The sequence below is a fragment of the Ascaphus truei genome, chromosome 13 (assembly GCF_040206685.1).
Source record: "Ascaphus truei isolate aAscTru1 chromosome 13, aAscTru1.hap1, whole genome shotgun sequence".
NCBI lineage: Eukaryota > Metazoa > Chordata > Amphibia > Anura > Ascaphidae > Ascaphus > Ascaphus truei.
The window spans coordinates 15,264,222-15,283,244 of record NC_134495.1 but is presented as its reverse complement, the minus strand read 5'-3'; the positions used below and the strand labels follow the sequence as shown (position 1 = coordinate 15,283,244).

The 19,023-nt window shown below is 42.3% G+C and overlaps 1 protein-coding gene across 1 annotated transcript in view; it reads left to right on the top strand.

The window, feature by feature from the left end:
- Positions 1 to 18,215, top strand: part of ADGRD1 (adhesion G protein-coupled receptor D1) — a 212,413-nt gene extending 194,198 nt beyond the window's left edge. The window contains exons 21-24 of the mRNA XM_075569233.1: positions 8,574 to 8,700; positions 10,901 to 10,942; positions 14,295 to 14,387; positions 15,683 to 18,215. Coding sequence (XP_075425348.1) covers positions 8,574 to 8,700; positions 10,901 to 10,942; positions 14,295 to 14,387; positions 15,683 to 15,778 — 358 coding nt within the window. The 3' untranslated portion in view covers positions 15,779 to 18,215. The remainder of the gene's footprint in view (positions 1 to 8,573; positions 8,701 to 10,900; positions 10,943 to 14,294; positions 14,388 to 15,682) is intronic.
- The last annotated feature ends 808 nt before the right edge of the window (positions 18,216 to 19,023 follow it).

Below are 19,023 nucleotides of genomic sequence, written 5' to 3'. Positions count from 1 at the left end.
GTGGGACTCAACATTTTCTTTAAAAAAAATACCATAACCTACAGTTTAAAAAATAAAAACAGCCGGCACTGGTCATGTTATCATAATCCGGACGGAAACATAAAAACAAACGCCAAGAACAGCAGCATTGTTTTACACATGCACAAAGTACCTCCGAACTGCAATGTTAGGCCAGGTCCCCGCTGGCTACTGCAGCACCCGCTGTGGCGGACGCTGCAGGGACAAGAACCGCCCCACAATGGGGCCCGGGCCCGCTGCGAGGGATGGCCTCTGCGCTGCGCCGACAGTTTCTCCTGCTCTCGAGAATTGGGAGCAGGAGTCGTGACGGAGCACTAGGCCACGCCCTCCGGTGGTTCAGCCAATGAGGGCGAACCTGCCAGGTGACATCACGGTCGCACCCCCGTCACTCCCCCCCCCCTGTCTTTCCCTCTGCAGCTCACTGCAGATCGGGGGACTCGGCTGCACGCACCGCCAGCCTCGCAGGCGCGCGTGTAGCGCAGACACTGGGCCCGTAGCCTTAGGTTGTGGCCCCGCTCCACGTGCGCCTGCAAGGCTGGCGGGGCGTGCAGCCGAATTCCCTGGTCTGCAGAGAGCTGCAGGGGGAAAGACAGGGGGGGGGTGCGGCCGTGACATCACCCGGCAGGTTCGCCCTCATTGGCTGAACCACCGGGGGGGCGTGGCCTAGTGCTCTGTCGCGACTCCTGCTGTGAATTCTCTTGAGATCAGGAGACTCTGTCGGCGCAGCGCGGCAGCCCCCCCTCGCAGCGGGCCCGGCCCCATTGTGGGGCGGCTCTTGTCCCTGCACCGTCCGCCACAGCGGGCACTGCTGTAGCCAGCGGGGACCTGGCCTTAGGCCTGGGACCCGGTGCGCCCGGCGGTGCGGGCGGCCACACGTGAGTTCCCCACCAGCAGGGGAATCCTCCCGAGCCGGTCCCGGTCCCCCCTAGCTGCACAGTTTACTACACGCTGTGGCGCGTCAGCCGCTATGGGATACAAGAGAATGGTGATCCCTAGCGTTGACGCGTCACGTGGTGTGGCTGTAAGCCAATGGGGAGGGGAGGCTTCTGGAGGAGGAGAGGCTTCGGGGAGTGGGGAAAAGTGTGGAGTGAAAGCAGCGTGAGTGCCTGTCTGTGTGTGTGTCTGAGTGCCTGTCTGTGTGTGTGTCTGAGTGCGTGAGTGCCTGTGTGTGTGTATGTGTGTGCCTGAGTGCGTGAGTGCCTGCCTCTGTCTGTGTGTGTGTGTGTGTGTGTGTATATGAGTGCCTGCGTGTGTGTGTGTGCCTGTCTGTGTGTATGTGCCTGTGCCTGTCTGTGTGTATGTGTGTGTGTGTTGCTTTACTTACCTTCAATCAGCAGCCCGAGCCGTGGAGGGGGGGGGAGAGTAGCGGGTCCCTCCGCTCAAGCCACGCCCCCCTCCCACTCAAGCCTCCCACTCCCGCCCACCTCCCGCTCCGGCTCCCGCTCCCTACAGACCGCATATCGCGGTCTGTGTATGTCAGCGCCCCGCCTGTATGCAGGGCGGGCGCGCTGACTCTGGGAGCGGGGCCTTAGCCTTACAGTTGTGTGAGGCTACGAAAGAATGTAAAAAAAGGCGCACCTAAACGTAATAGTGAAACAGTGATAATAACTGATAATCAGTATCTAAATAATTAACATGTGAACAACTTACAAGAATCTTAGTGCTTAACCACATAAAAAAATGTGTCAATATTAAGAAATGAAATAAAAATGTGCACAGGTGCAAATATAAATAATTTAAATTCTTAAGGCAGCTGAAACCCCTGTGCAAAGAACCGCTCTGATGGTTCTTCAGACTCCACTGTTGTGTGAGGGTCATTTTGTGTTTTTCTTTGCTAGAACTGCTGCTTTAACTCTTGTGTTTGCATTAATCCCTAAATGAATCACTTCTGCTCCAACTGAATTAGTCTCTCCATTGAGTGTAATGAGATCACAGATAACTCTGAGGATAATGGGATAAGAGTGAGTGAAATCAATAGTTACTGTTAAACTTGTGAATCATCGGATGAGTGATGGCGCTGGCCTGATATTCCTCAAACATGCACGGCTGTACAGGTGCAATGTGGGAAACGCGCGTTAACTGCGCTTAACACATTCGCTGCCAGAGGAACCAGTGACGCACGGGGTTAAGTAACAGAAATATGTTTTTTTTTTTACACGTATAACTAATATTGGTAAGTGTAAATAATATTACACTACGAATAATTGCTAACTAGCTGAAAGTACGCGGTGCTGCTTGGGAATTCTAGGAAACCAACTGAGATTTATAAATGGGTAATTTAATTTTGTCCTGCTGCAGTGTGGAGCGCGAGCAGTGGCGGATTTCCCGTTAGGCGCGGGTCTAGGGCGGCAACATTTTTGGGGCGGCAAACATTTCCGCCCCATATGCATTTGCCGCGCTTTCCGGCCTATCGGACCTAATGGGAAAGCACTTACATGTGTCGGCCGCCCCCTCCATCTCCATTGGAATCCCAGCGTCAACTGACGCAGCGGACGCCCCATCTTGACGTCACACGGCGTCTCGTTGCCATGGCAACGTGGCATCATGACGTCGCACTATCATGGTGACGCTGTGCGTCCATGGCGTCATTTGATGATGGGATTCCAAAGGACGTGGAGGTGGCAGCCGACACATGTAAGTGCCCTCTGCTTCCCTTGCGCTGCCTCCCCTGCTCCCCACAAAGTGCCACCGTAAGCGACTGCCTAGGTCGCCTAATGCTTGCACCGGCCCTGGAAATGAGAGGTTTGCAACCGCAGCACCTGGAAAATCATTGGGGAGGCCTTCATCCAGCAGTGGATCAACCCTATATGGCCTTCTATGACTAGTATGCAGTTATATAAATATTATACTAATGTTAGTATAATAGTGATATACTGTAACATTAGTTTGTCCGCATGTTATCAGCAAGCTAATCGGCCATAGGAATGCGCTTGTGTTTGCATCGTCTCGGATTGTCCCAGTGTGATAAAACTCATATTCTGCATTATATCTTTTCATGCTTAGTTAAATTGTTCTCTAGAATGTGGTCTGCGTACAGTTCCAAGCCCACTCTCCAGGAACGGCGCTTAATTTCTTGGACTGCAATAATTCACAGATAACTCATAACATGTGAAGTGAGTTATTTACAGTACCTATTGTTTCCATTATATTCCTGACCTTGATACTTTTACACGCTCTGCTGCCGTTACCATGGAAATAATACCGTCAATACACATAGTATGCTATTTTCTCACAACTTTCTTTTTTATTTTCACCTCTCTTGAATATTTTCTAATTGCAAATATGCAGATAAAAATATTGGGATGTGACCAATATTTTAATAACTACAGCATTTCTTAAACGCTCTGTGCTAACACTCGCTCTCATGTGCAGTAGGGGCGGGCAAATCCGCTTTCCAAATCTGTTTCCCGGATTTCCTCGCGTTTTTCAACGCATAATCCGTTTCGCGGCGTAAAATCCGAAAATCCGCAAACGGATGTAATTGTAGATGGATTGCCTGAATCCAGATTGGATTCTGCAAATCTGCCCACGGGTTGCGGAATCCACGGAGTATATTGGTAATAATAATAATAAAAGAAGAAGAACCCGAATCGCCCCTTTTTGGGATTGATCAGCTGAAATCCACGGATCAAAGCAACCGGCCGATCCGTTGCGGATACAGATCCAACCCAAAAATATGCCCAGCTCTACTCTCATTATTACATAAAATACTAAACAAGGCAATTGTACAGGGAATCATTCTAAATGGTTATATTATGCCTAGAAAAAGCACTGTTTCGTTCTCCCTAATGCTTCTAATCTATGCATAATATTGCCATTTTAAATAATTTCCTGTGCCTTTGCTTTACGTTGCAGTCTATTACTCCCTTATGCTGGTCGAGGGGGGGGGGGGGGAGTGCATTATTTAAGTAACAGAAGAATACATATTTATCCTTTTTTACATTATTATGGGCATTTAAACCATCTGGTATTACATAAGATGTTTTAACATGAATGTATTTAGCAAGAAGTGGAAGCTGCTAAAATGGCTGCATTTTGTTAGAAAGTAGTGTAATATTTGGGTTTATAAGGTTTCAGAATTGCAGAAGGGAGCTGATTTGTATGAAGCAATTGAAACCTTTTCTTGGTGTTTTTTGTTTTGTTAAAAAATAAGACTGTTGCGATTGCTGATGGGGACTTTTACAAATTCGAGAGAGAGAGTGGGGAAGAGATGCAAAGTTAGACCCCGCAAGGAGATAGGGAGTCTACACCAAGGATATTCCATAAAAAAAAGTTTGGTGTTACAGACAGCACTCCCAAAGCAAAGTTTAAAGTATATAGTGTCTAGTGCACAGGAACGACAGGAGGGACCCTTAGCCATCCCAAAACCATAGAGCAACAAAGGTGATGTTCCCAGCACTCAATGTGAATAAAACGAGAAAACACTGGAATATACCAAAACATATAAATTGTATTGAGATAGAAATACAAAGTATAGAGTATACAATCCTGAGCATGCTACAACTCTCCTAAGGGAAATATATGTGTACAAACACGTGCCAAGCAATGGCGCAATGGGAGGGAGGTGAGGCAGGGAAGGGAAAAACAAGGGGAAAAAGGGGTGTAAGGAAGTGACAATAAACTGACTAATGGCAAAAAATGGAGCAGATGTGATGAAGTAAATGTGGGGCAACATTTTGGGGCAGGATGCCCCTTTCTCAGGTCTGTTAAAGGTTAAGGTTAAACTGAAATTACAATAAAAGTTGAATTCATTAACCCATGTAACATGTTCTGCCTCAGTGGGAGTCTCTGGTATGGAAGCATAGGCTGGCAATCATTGGGTTAATACGGTTAAATCAAGAACAGGATACATCTCACTAGACTAGTTAGACCCGTGGTTTCCAACATTTTGTGGTTAAGGAACCCCAAGTGAAATTCTGAGGAACCCCCAACCATCTCTAATAGAATCTCTGAGATTAGATGCATTGTAAGGAACCCCAACCCTCTCTAATAGCGCGTCTGAAATCAAATGCATTGTAAGGAACCCCAACCCTCTCTAATGGCGTGTTTGAGACCACATACATTGTAAAGAAACTCTTTACCCCTCTCTAATAGCGCGTCTGAGATTAGATACATTGTGAACACTTCTGTATTTGATACAATTTTCAAATGACCAGAAATTTGCAGGGAACCCTTTAGAGATGCCCGGGGAACCCAAGGGTTCCTAGGAACCTTGGTTGAAAAAACACTGAGTTGGAGGTCACCAAGAAAGGAGCACGAGTCTGGAAAAACAGCACAGGCACAGCACATCTCTTCTCCCTCATGCAGCTCCTGCTATTCCAAATTACTTCTCAGCTGCAGGTAACACTGGAGTTGTTGATTAGCACAGCGTGTGCCGATGCTCATCAATACTACCTCCTGGGCAAATATGTGCTGCTGTCAACTACTTTGAAGACTTCAATTTAACTTTCTCACCGCACACATGACTTCACTGGATTGAATAGGCTGCAGAGCAATAAACTTTTAGCACTGACACTCCATATTTCTCAGGGCACCAGTGATTACTTTTTCTGCTTCCCACATGAAAATGAACATTCCAGAGTTTGCATATAGGTGATTTATTGCAAAAAGAATTAAAGGCAACGGTACATCTAGGTTGTCCAGTGTTGTACCGGACTGTCCTGTATTTGTACACCCTGTCCAGTTAAAAATTAGAGTTAATACCGGAGATGTATGTGTATATCTGTATTACCTCTTTGGACATGTATGTGTCTGGTATTATCTCTCTGGACATAGTGACCTGCCCGGCTGGGGAGGAGGAGGGGGGGGGCAGGATTTCCCCGAGCAGGGAGAGAGCTGGTCTGTTACTAGGGGGCTGGGCAGCTTTCTCGATCCTGATTGGATGACGCTGGGTAATGCAGGCAATCAGACGTTTATTATATATATTTTTAAGAAAGACAATGACATTGATTTGAGTTGTTTCCTACATTGGGCTGCATGTGGAAGGGGAAGAGTTTGGCAACCAACTTAAAAAAATCAACATGGCAGCCATGGTAAAATTCTCTGTGTTTTGAGTACTATAACTTCTATTTTCACTTAAGACAAATGCGATAGTGGCTGAATTGGCCAATTGGGCCATCTTTGGTGGATATAGAATAAGTCCCTTAGGGCAAAGCGTGTGCATAAGGTTACTCGGTATTGGTATGCAGGGCATGACAAGAATTTTGAGCAGTGTTGGATTTTAGCCCCTGCTCATGAAATGTCACTAAAAATCCCAAATAATAATTATACAGCGGTTGCAGTGTGCGGAGGAGGACAGTGATGCCACGCCAAGATTTATAGACTCTGTGCAGTAACACAATGACATTTGGAAAGATATGGCAAGTCAGACTTACTGTAGTTGTGTTCTGGCAGAGGCCGACTGAGCCATCTTTCTATCTGTCCATTAATAGCGATGGAGCCAAGAATGAGACAAGTCAGAACACAGAAGAAAGAAGAGTCATTATGTCTGGCTTCAGGACAAAAGTGTAATCTCAGAGTATACAGTATACCAGAGCTTCAAGTGACATTATTGGTCCTGAGGAAAAAAAAAACAACTGTGATAGCTTTGGGAAGGTATTCAATTGGGTTGTAATCATTTAGTTATGCGTTTGCAGCTCCATCAAGCGTAGTGTTTTTCGGACACCAGGGTGTGCATCTGGGCTACTACATTTCTGCATCGTGTTTTTAGTAATCGTTTTACTGCCAAAGGCACCAGCATTACATACACTATGTTAATGTATGAATGGGGGCTTTCTAAATTGTAATACATTGAGGACGGTAGGAGTGTAGTCATTGATACTCTATGACAGTCCCAACGGGCCTTATACAGGTTTACTATGTGTGAGCTGCGGGTACCTTCTTCTAAATTGTATTTTGATGGTTTGACAGGGAAAAGTGTATGTGACCAGTTTTCCGATATAAAGAAGAAATGTTCAGCTACTAAGAGTTGCAAACAATGAACTAATACAGGGAATGTGAAAGCTTTTTGAAAAGCCTTACTTGTTGAGGTCAGATTCCATGAGTATATTATCTACCCAGATCATCACAGAATCTCACATTTGACTTATGGAACCATTTTTGAAAAGCAATACAATGTGCTTTGGGGGAGTAATGGCAGTCCAGCCTAATTTCTGTTAGCGCAATCAATCTGTTTCAGCTTTATAAGACTGACAGATAGTCTGGAGAGAGGCAGAAATTGGAAAACAGAAATAACTGGACTTATTGACTTAGTTGGTTGCATTCTTTATAGCATTATAAACTTTCCCCTTTAGGAGCGCCAGTAATGCTGTGATGTTTCTTTTCTTGTTTTATTTCCCTTTGCCTTGATTGTAAAGTGAATAATGGAAGCTGATGTAGGAAGAAACGGAATGTCTTAATAAATAGCTCAGGCCGTTTTTCTCTTGTGCAAATATGCTACCTCTGTCTGGCAGAAATATATATCCAGCTGAAGGGGCTTGCAATGTTCTTTTTTTTTTTTTTACATCTCTGCTAATCCAAGCGGCTCTGGGCATAGTACAAAAGTATAATTCACAATGGTCCGAAGAGCTTACAATTGAACTTTTAGAACCTAAAGGACAAGAAGGTAGTCGCGTGTTAAAAGGTTACACAGAGCTTGTGTTGAGTCTCAAACCATAGGCTAGTAACTTAACAAAAGGTATTCCTTTGTGCAGGAAACTTGTGCTCACACCAGATCATTTTTATTCCTATTAAAAAATGGAATTAAAGGCTTATCAGGATCAATTAAAAAGGTTAACTTTAGTGGTTGCAGTTCATTTCTTTTCTATTGTCATTTTGTGAAGCCCTTGTGTTTATCTGGGCTCTTTCCATGTAATTCCTGTACACTTACATTTTACTTTAGGGTTTCCGTAAGATAAAGGGTTATTAAAGAGAGTGGAATATGTTGCATCATTATACGGAGGTAGTATGTTATTATTATAGAGATACAGCAATGTACACATTTGCACCTGAAATATGAGTTTAAAATAATACCTCTATGCTGTGCTCAAACAACTCATTTCAAAACCAGGTTAGTCCTTTCAAACCGGCCTCTGAGGTGATGTACAGTTGATTCCAACCCTACTGTGTCTTCGAGCCATAAATGTCAGTAGTGAATGAACACAGTCATTGAGGGAGACACAGCCAGTGGCATGTTTTAAACTGCACAACACTCTTGATTTGCTGCAACTGTCACCTTCATTGTAATGTCTCGAGATGGTTTACTGTTGCATTTCCCACTGATGTCCTTTCGGTGCAGCCACGTAGATGACGTCTGCATGTTTGATTTGTGGCGTAATCTTGAGGTTGTTGCACTGCGCTATGCAAAGCATTAACTAAGTGATCCTCAGCCCATGCCTTTGTACCTTGGGGTTTCATGACCCGTGTCCAAAAGTGTCCCAGGAAAACAAAATGAAAAGGTAAACATAAAAATGAGTAAGTGTTCATGGACAAGAATGATTGGAAAGATGTAGAAAGATTGGAATGTCTCTGGCTGCCCAATTATTTTAAACTTTAAGTTCTTCCCTTTTGCCTTCCAGGTTGACAGCAAAAGCAGTCGCTGTGCTCTTGCCCATCCTTGGAAGCTCCTGGATCTTCGGCGTTCTTGCTGTTAATGACCAAGCAATAGTCTTTCAGTACATGTTCGCCATATTCAACTCGTTGCAAGTGAGTGAAGCCTTCAAAGATAGAACCATTGGCAGGCATGTTTTTTACAGTGCATCCTCCAGTATTTAGGTTAATCTGTAGATAAACCATCATCAAAAATGACTACCCAATCAGTAGTTAGCCATCTGAATATGCATCCACTGACCGCTACTGTCTACCTACAAAGTGGATAGGAGGATTTCAGGTTGAACCACAGAGACGCCATATTGTCTATATATGCACTGACTGAATAAGCTAGATGCTAGTACCCAAATAGTTAACACAGAATTAGCAGAGAAGAGGCAGTTTTCTGGTTATCTAGAAGTAGAAAGGCCATTAATACAAGAGGCCATAGAATTTAAGGAGAAGAAATAATGAGGCACAACTTATCTATAGACAGGAATGAGGAATAGTGGGGCCCTCTGGTATCTACAAACACAGGATTATGGAAAGGCTAAAAACAAGGGGTTTTCTTCTCATTATTATTAGGGCGTTTGTTAGAATAGCGATTGATGATATGAGTAGACATCTCACAAGGATGTCTGAAGATAAACTATAGGGAGACATTGTTCTGCCATGAATGTCGAAAGACTAGAGATAACAGTTAAAGATGAAAATATGTTTTCTTACTATCGTATTAATATTCATCGCTGTGGCTGATCATGAGAAAGAGGCCACATTGGTTACAGGAAGGTGTGTATGTTTTATCCCGTGGGTACAGGATTTAGAACTAGAAAGAAGTTGAACAAACACCAACATGACTAGTATAACAGCATCTTATAAGTGTATCTGTGTCTCTGAATAAATACTGGAAAAAGAGGCCGAGCTGTGGACTTATTGACTAAGGTAGAAGATACTGTACCTATTTTCACAAAGTAGCAATAATCCATTTATAATAAATGTAGTACTCTTTTTTTAGAAACTGTGCTGCCTTGAGACTGTTATACCATGTCCGTAATACCTGATCTAGAAGTTATTTGTCTTTGATAACTTTTGAAAGAGGCCGGGAGGGCAGATGAGTGGTGAAGTTTAATAAAAGGACACAAGCCAAGATTTACATGGGGCGTAAATCTATATGATGCGAAGCGGCTGATTGGGCTTTTTTCTGCCCAAATTTCCCATTGAAGTTAGTGCCGAATGTCACCTGAAAATGGCTCTGTTGATCACTTCGGATCAGGGGTGCGCAACTCCTGTCCTCCCTCAACAGGTCAGGTTTTCGGGATATTTCAGATTCAGCACATGTGGCTCAACCAGTCCCTGCTTCATTCAGCACAGGTGACTCAATCATTCCCTGCTTCAGCAAAGGCGCCTCAATCAGAGGCTCAGTCTTTAACTCAGTCTCTGATTGGGCCACCTGTGCTGAAGCTGGGATATCCTGAAAACCTGGCCAGTTGGTGGGGCCTTCAGGACCGGAGTTGAGCCCCCCTGTATCATGGCAGAGGAGGATGCAGTCACATACACAAGAAATACGGGCTCTACACGTGGACTATAAAGCGTGTAATACAGCCAGCTCTGAAATATGGAATTGGCTGCAGCTGGATGTCCACAGGCTTTATTCAAATAGTTTGTAACAATCTACAGAGCCTCCAGTTTAAGGTAACCTTTGATTTTAAAGTGTCGTTATCGCATTGCATGACTTGTTTTATCTACTCCTGCAGTGCCTTATCGCTTTGAGTCACGTTCACATGATGCATAAAAATCAAGATATCACTTAGTCGTTTTGGATTATCATTCACCTACGACAGCATAAAACTGGGGTCTGCAGTTTCCAACTAATTTCTCAGGTACCCGAAAGTGGCCCTATGGAATGAAGATAAATTTGGCGCCTTGTATGGTGATCTCAATAAAGAAAACTCCAATATAAATCAAGAAAAAGTAAATATACAGCCGTTCGGTGATGTGAAGGCAAACGTCCTTGTTGTTTCCAACGATGTTCAGTTTGATTAAATGTCAAATGCATGTAATAAAAGAAAAAAAACATGCATTTGATGTTTAAACAAACTGAACATTATCTTCATTCCATATTGTCTATACCTGATTCAGGTGGTCAGTGTTGTATAATTTGGCAGTCGCCCATCACGCAATTATCTGTGAATATTTAGGGATCTTATTGACCAATTGGTGTGACTTCATACTATTGTTAGTGCTACCTTATCTGTTCTTTGTAAGTAGCCCTAGCGACAGCTGCCAACAATGCATTTTTCTCTTCTTGTTGCCCCAGGGGTTTTTCATCTTTCTCTTCCATTGCCTCCTGAATTCCGAGGTAAGTCTTGTAAACCACCAAGCTGGACTCAGTTCCATGAGAGTGGATGTTTCTCAGTGTTACAGTTGTCATTAATATAGTGTTTACAATTTCTGACGGGCATTTTTTATTATTTAGTGCATATCAAAATGATTCAACTCCTATTTGATGACTTCCAGTTTGTCTAAATGAAGCATACACATGCTACCAAAAACCCAATATTTTATGCCACATTTGAGTTGAATTTATACCATTTGAGTTGTAGATATATATATCTTGCTTCCATTTTCCTTGGCTCATTATGTTTCTTGCTTTTTTATGTCTTTGTTCTTTTTTTAGTGGTCAGAATTGTGTTTTTTTTCTCTTGTTTCCATTTCCATCCTTTTTTTCCTGTTAATTCTTGATTTTATTTATTTATTTTTAATACATTTTGGTCACAATATGAATGTATTTTTTTTCCAAGACATTTTTACGATGTTTGTTTTTAAGAATTTTCCAAATATTAGCCAAAGAAAAAAAACTAAACAAAATATACCGACACTCAAAATCTCCCCTGGTAAATGAAATACAGCAAAAATATTTAATCCAAAATTAATTTATTGATGGAAAAAAATATCATTTGGCATCACCACTCCTCCATATCACTCTACATAAAAAAAAAAATATATATAAACCACAAATAAAAACATGAGGACACAACACCGATCTGAATCATGTCTGGAAAACGCATGGACATAAATATACATCAATTCATCACGCAGCTGATTGAATACTGTTGTATAATTAGTATGCAGTTGTTCAGTACAGTTATATCAAGCATAAATCTCAACATCTTCAAAATGTTATGAAGTTCACTAAAGGAGAATTAACTCAAACGTTCTGTACAGTGGGCTCTATTTATTTCCTTGGATCATTGACCAGATATGAGTAAGTAACCCTCAGACGTCAAGAAATTAGATTTGCTATTAATTGTGTTTCCAATTAAAGTATTTCATAAGCGCTTCTCCGCTGCAGATGTACAGTATGTATTTTCACACGTCAAAGTTGTTTATGGTACAAATTCTGTATTTGTTCGAGCTTAACAAACTCGATGGCTCTTTATGCCTCTTTTTGTGGGACGACACCGGGGTATAGCCCTATCCGGTGAGAAAAGAATCCTTTGTTTAGACCTATTATGTCTGTACTTCTGTGTCCCCCTGATGAAGAACCCGGTGTTGTTTTTAAAGCTTGTACTGTAAGTTATCAACTACATGTTGATGCAATAAAAAGTACTACCTACTCCTTCTCCTTCACTTGTTACTTTACTTCAGTTACGCTCGACCCCATAACCAGCCCCTAGTAAAAGATGTATGTATTGTATGTCCATTTAACATATCTTAAACTATGCAACAACTGTAACAAATGGGAGTGATGGTGCTAAATGGAGTGCACCTTTAACTCATCAGAAGTAGGGTGCCCTTGATGTGTCAATGCTAATGAGCTGCTTAGACATTCAAGGCGTTTATTACCAGTGTCACATTAATTTATGAAATCCTCATTACTCTAAGAACTCGGCTGTCTTAAATAGCAGGGAGATTTATAGCCACATTTCATGGCACTGGAGTATTTTCACGCCTCAGTCATTTTGCCGAGACTGGCCCAAGAAGGTGGAAAAACACAAAACTAGCCCCTAGCTACCTTAGCAAACGTTTGCATATCATTAACATTTGTAAGTGTCAGTGGAAAATGTGGAAATATTGCTGGTTTTAAAGGTATTTTTTTTTTATGATTCCTCGCCACACATTTCCTCCCTTTATAGCAAATTTATAGCATTTGCATAAATACTCAAATCGCAATTATACGAGAGATAATGGAACAGAACAGAACTCCACGAGGATAAGAAGGGTTCAGTGCAGGATTAAAGTATATGTCAGATTTCCGCCTTTTCAGAAAGGATTTTAACAGATGGTTTCTATCAGGGTAAAATGTTTGTAGAGTTATAGTTATTTAAATACCTATCCGTCCACATTCATTTTCCAATTTCTATTTCACATCCTTTGTCCACACAGACTTCAATGGGATTACACTATAAAAAGTCAAAACGACCTTTTTACACACATTACTTGTCCCAATAGATCTCTTTAGGATCACCAAACCACATATCAGTTGTCCCTAAAGACATCATAAAGCTCATCCTATTAAGTCTGGGTCACCTTCCACACATAATGCCCCCTATAGATATGTAATATCTATAAGATATCATATAAACATAATTTGCCCCTATAGACCTTAATGAGGTCACCCTTTTTCAACTTCAGAATCACCCTCTTGCACTCATTATATCTCCATAGATAAAGAAAATCACAATCTTACACAAATGATTTGCCCTATTGACCTCAGTGAGATCAGATCACCCTCTTAAAAGTCAGTATCGCCGTCTTAGACCCGCCTGCTGCCCTAAAACTGCACAACCCTCTTAAAATCCAGCAGTGAAACATGAAATGCACAAACCTCCCTGAACTGGTTCTGGTTATTTTTTGGTCCTTACCACTGGCATATTCCTAATTCAGGATCTTGGGGTCGCTTAAGACACCTTCCGGTGCTGGAAGACACCTGCAAGCCCATTGACTTGAGTAGGCTGTAAGAGGTCTTCTAACACGGGAAGGTGTCTTATGGCAGAAAACTACATTGGTAAATAATGTCTGAGTCCAGTCAACTATGTGTACAGATAAATGAAGGGCAGCCTCTAAAGCCAATCTGTGAGTGGGATCCCCAACATTGTAGCTGCATTCTTGGCTTTCTGCCCAAAAACATACATTACAGTTGAAATAAACTGAAGAACAGCATTATGTATGTAAGGTCTTCTCGACCATTTTAATGTTCCAAACTCCTTTGCTCTATAATATGTCTGGCAGCAAGAGGGTCAGTTATCTAAAATATGTTGCTGGCCTCCCAGGCAGTAGTTGTCCTCAACCCCTACAGACACTTGCCCCTCCACTTCCCCCCCACTGTAAAACTCAGATTTGCACCATCACAAAACCTTGCAAAGGGAACATGAGGTTCTGTGGAAACAATAAATCCAAAGTAGCGACTCCCACTAGCAGAATCGTAATCTCCTCTTGGTGACTCATTCTCCGTGTTGTTTTTTGTTATATTTTAATAATGAAATGACTTCAGAACATTGTGTATCACTAGAGCTGTGTCCTGTAGCAACGGTAATTCTACCGTTGCTCATTCTGAGATCATTAAAGCAGGAGTCTCTGCTTGGAGGAGAAGCATTTCAAAACTCCCCCGCACCTTTCCCTGAAAATTAACAAACTGCAATGTATTGTATAATGACACAGAGAGGAACACTAACAATGCATCATTTAACATTGTGCTGTCTTTTTACAAGGTAAGAGCGGCATTCAAGCACAAAACAAAGGTCTGGTCTCTAACCAGCAGCTCCATCCGCAACATCAATGTGAAGCCTTTCAGCTCTGACGTAGTAAGTAAAAGTTTTGGGTAGGGGTTAGAATATTGCTTTTGAAGTGGATCAACCCCAGTGTGAATCCCAGTGTCGGCTCTTCTTGTGTCCTTCAGCGAGTCACTTTATCTCCCTGTGCCTCTGGCGTCAACAATTAGATTATAAGCTTTTTTTTGGATAAAGGACTTCTTTATATGCAGTGCTGCGTTCACTGTCAGTGCCATATATAAGGGGGAAAATAAAGCGTCTTCTAAACATTGGCTGTAGTGTAAGGACAATGTAGTGATACCTTGGAAAAAAGCAGAAGGGGGTCTTGTTAGGCTATGCCCCAGAGGCCACAGCTGCGCGCACGCGGTCGCACGCAACATTACAGCCCTCTGTGGGGCAGGCCCCAGTCGGAGTGTGTGCACGCACAAACCGCGATGACGCGACCGCTGGAAGGGAAGACAAGAATGTTGTCTTTCCCTGCTGCGACGCGGTCACATGGTTGACTGGGAACCAATGGAAGTGTAGATAGTTGAGTCATGGCCGCGCCCCCATGTCATGGCCGTGCCAGTCCATCATGGCCACGCCCCTCCCACGCATCCCATCCATCGCTACCCCTGGACCGCAGACCGCGGTTCACACTGGTGCACGTGCTGCCTGGCGTCCCGACGCACGCGGCCACTGGGGCCATGGCCTTATGCAGGGAGGGAGCGGTACAAAGCTCATTCTACTACAGTAAACGAGAGAAGAAACCGAACACATTCATCAGACAGGTCTCCTTCCCTAAAGAGGTTACGTGTTAAGATTATAGGAAGAAGTGAATACCATCACACTCTCATTCTCACATATCAAGCAATGCAAACGTTCACTTAAAAATACACGCACAGAAACAGCTTATGAATCAAGAGAAATGTGAAATACAGACTGACATTCATTGAGAATATGAACTGCTGATGTTTTGCTATATTACGTGCAGCCTGCCAGGCTGTTTCTATAGCAGTGTTTCCCAACTCCATCCTCAGGGAACCCCAACAGGTCAGGTCTTAAGGATATCCCTGCTCCAGCACAGGTGGGTCAATCAGCGGCTCAGTCATTTTGACTGAGCCACCTGTGCTGGAGCAGGGATATCCTTAAGACCTGACCTGTTGGGGTTCCCTGAGGACTGGAGTTGGGAAACACTGTTCTATAGTATAGTATTTGATCCCCACTCCTGTTTTGTTCAGTGAGAGGCCACCAGTGTTTAGATATTTTCTGCTATTATTAACATATTTGGTGCTAGAGAGACATATCTGTTTCAGAAGAGAGCTGGTAAACCTATGTCTGCCTTCCAGATGAATGGGAACAGGGCCAATGCATCTCCTACCAAGATGAACACCTGGGAGAAAAGCAGCAATTCGGCCAACAGGATGGACTTATCTGCCGTCTGAGGCTGTGACGGTCAACAAAGAAGTTACTCCGGACACCTTCATGTATACTAGTTTGTCTTCTACTAATGCCAGTTCAAGATGCCATCTTCTCTACCCTAAAAATATCAGCATGCTGCCATGTTCCTACATGAATTTTCCCAGCCTAAGGAAACGTAATGGTCTACAACTGCAATACACGACAGTATGCAGACTCCGCTCAGAGAACCGGCGTTCGCTGTCCGCACCGAGTGCCGTCACATCTTGGCGGTTCTGCATTTCCTACACAACTATAACAGATCAACAGAGAAAGTAATCTCTTACTGTACTACACACTTTCTTACAAAAGCAATCACTGCAGAATTACTTTGCTTAGCTTCTTTGACTTTTATGAAAGATAGTGTTCATCTTTCCCTGACAAATCCTTGCCACACATAACAAGTTCCTGGATAGACTTTGGAATGAAAAAGCTTTAGATTCTCTCTCTTCTTGTTTCCATCTGCGCTCTGATGAATACTCTACTTAGCCGCTTATTTTTGGAAACCCTACACAGCAGAGGTAAAGCAATGAGGTACCCCGCAGTGTAAACAATCCTTTTGGTTTCCCCTGCACGAGTGCTGTGAATAAACTGGCACTGTGAGACACCATTATCCATCTTTGATTGACATCTTCTGGAGGACTACCTGTTTCCTTAACACACCACCTTTTCTTTGCTGTTCACCTTTAAGGAGACATCTCCACCATACACGTAGCAGGGATGCAGAACACTGGCGTGGTCCTTCCATTTGGAATGCTGAGATGTTATTGGCTATCTTATACAGTACAAGCTGCTTATAAGTAGGGCAAAGGAAGATGCAGTCTGAGTATCTTCAAGGTGCAGTTGCACTGACCAAAGATCATGGGAGTTGAAAGCACACAGCTTTTGTTCTATTTTAATGTTCTTTTCATGATGTAAGGTGTGTTTAATACAATCTTAACTGAAAGGCCTAACAGATCATAGCACAAAATATACAATGTATCCTACTATCGTCAACAGTGTGAGGAACTGAGCTAGGGATAGTGCAGAGATTCCAAGGGTGCAGCGATCAAGGCTGAATAAATGTGACATGAAATCAGAAAGCTTTCAGAAAAAAAAAGATCAAATACAGGTGATTTGATATATAAATATAACATATGTAAAATCTAATAAGTGAAGTGGAACAAACAAGAGTCATAAGAACCTCACCCCCCCCTCCCCCACACCTCCCCTCACCCCTCTCCCCTCCTTAGTTATAGGCAACATTTCCAGTCAAGCTACTTAACTTATCTGATTTTTTTGAAGGGTCAACCTTAAAGTAAATTATACCTATTAACCAATCCCGGTCATTAGTTACATTTTGTATGTTAACTAAACAGTGCTAAACCTTAAGACACCATATGGCCCGTTTTCACTTCATAGTAAATATGGCCCCGAACCATTAAATGCGTCTCTCGTACTGTATCTCCTGGAACGGCCTGTACAACATTACTGTGAAATATTGCAATTATCTGTTGTTTTAATGCAAAAGACATTTATTTTCTGGACAAACATCAAGACACGTTCTTATTGTGGGCTTCATGATGTGTTCCTAGCTCCCCTGGCAGAGATTGGGTTAACTCGGCACGGCCATTTCTGCTTACCCATTTAGGTTTCTTTGGGGAAGTGTGGTAAGCAGCGGTCTATTATATTAAGCTTAAACGGTAAATTCACAGCATGCTTTAATTTATTGTGCGAGTCCAAGGTCCATTATCATTTGGCACTGAGGATCCATCTGTAATAATTTGAGGTAAGCCATTTTAGTGACAGCCATATTTTGCTGATCCCAGATCAAGCCCGTGAATATTTATATGACAAATTACACCCTGCATCCAAATTCAGGCTTCTAACCAAGCTTGGTGTCTGTGAAAGCAAACCTATCATCCCTCCACATTTTACTGATGGAGATCACATTTTGGATGTCACCCACCATTTTCATTCTGCCCGTCAATAATGGAGTCTGAAGTGAGACAAAGTAACATGGATTACATGTATTAAGAGCTGTATATTTCCATTGGTATATCATTCTAGGTCAGCTGATAGCAGCCCACACCTTTCCAACAGAAATGTAAATATCCAGTGCTGATTTAACCTTTATTGAGTGTGTATAAAAGACCATGGAATATCACAATATGTAATATATGCCATAAGATCTATTATTTTGAATATGTACCATTTAATGTATGTTTTTAAGATATTTAAGTATTTAACTTTCTTTATGTGGTTGTTCTTCCTCTTCTGAACTTCATTCTAATTTCAAGGTCTGAGCAACTGTTAAACTGTCTAAGAAATGTGTCAATTGTTTGAAACTCAGTATAGAATTAATGTAGTCATTAATGGAAGGACTATTAAATTATTGGCGCACTAAATGACATTAAAACAGCCCTGATGCCTTTTTATTTACAATGACCTGTACAAAGTTGTATGCAATATTAATGTAATAGTAAGATATTAGTGTTACATACCCGTATTGAGTGAATGTCAGCAAACGCATGGAGATGTTGCTGTGATTCTATCATTCCTTCAATAAACTCTATACAAGAGAGATGAAAGAAAAGCTCTAAAGTTTCATAAGAACATTAACACTGAAATAATTTCCTTGCGTGAAAGAATATCTTGTTATACACATTATAAATACTTGGAATAGCCAAGGGCAATAATGAAATTGCAAAGTATTTACTGTATCATATCCTACCACTCACTTTTATACACGGACCAAGTCTAACACTTATACACTAAGCCTGCTATTTTCTCAGCTGTCGGCTTAATAAAATCTTGCTTGTGCCTGATTTGAATAGCCTGATTATAGAGGTAAATAAGGATTTTAATCAGTTAGTGTTAGGACCTCCGATATTATGGTCATGCCTTGAAAGTGGCTCGCAGGCTTATACCCTTTGGCCAAAGGGTTAACTAAATGACACTTTTTTCGTATTTCACTGTGTATTTTTGTCACATTGGATGTTGCTCTGGACTTCTTTGTTTCTTGATTTGAAAATACTTGCAATAACCATTATATTTGTACTGTGCAAGAAAAACACAGTTTCTCCCTACCCCCCCCCCCCCCCCCATCCGCTAAACGCAACCTGTAAAATGGTTTAAACGTGCACTCTAAGCCGTTTTTGTTTTCTTATTTTTAGCATCGAATTGCAGCAGGGGGTGTCCAGAGCTGAACCTCATTCATTTCAGCTTCGGGGACCCCCCCCTGCTTCCAGAG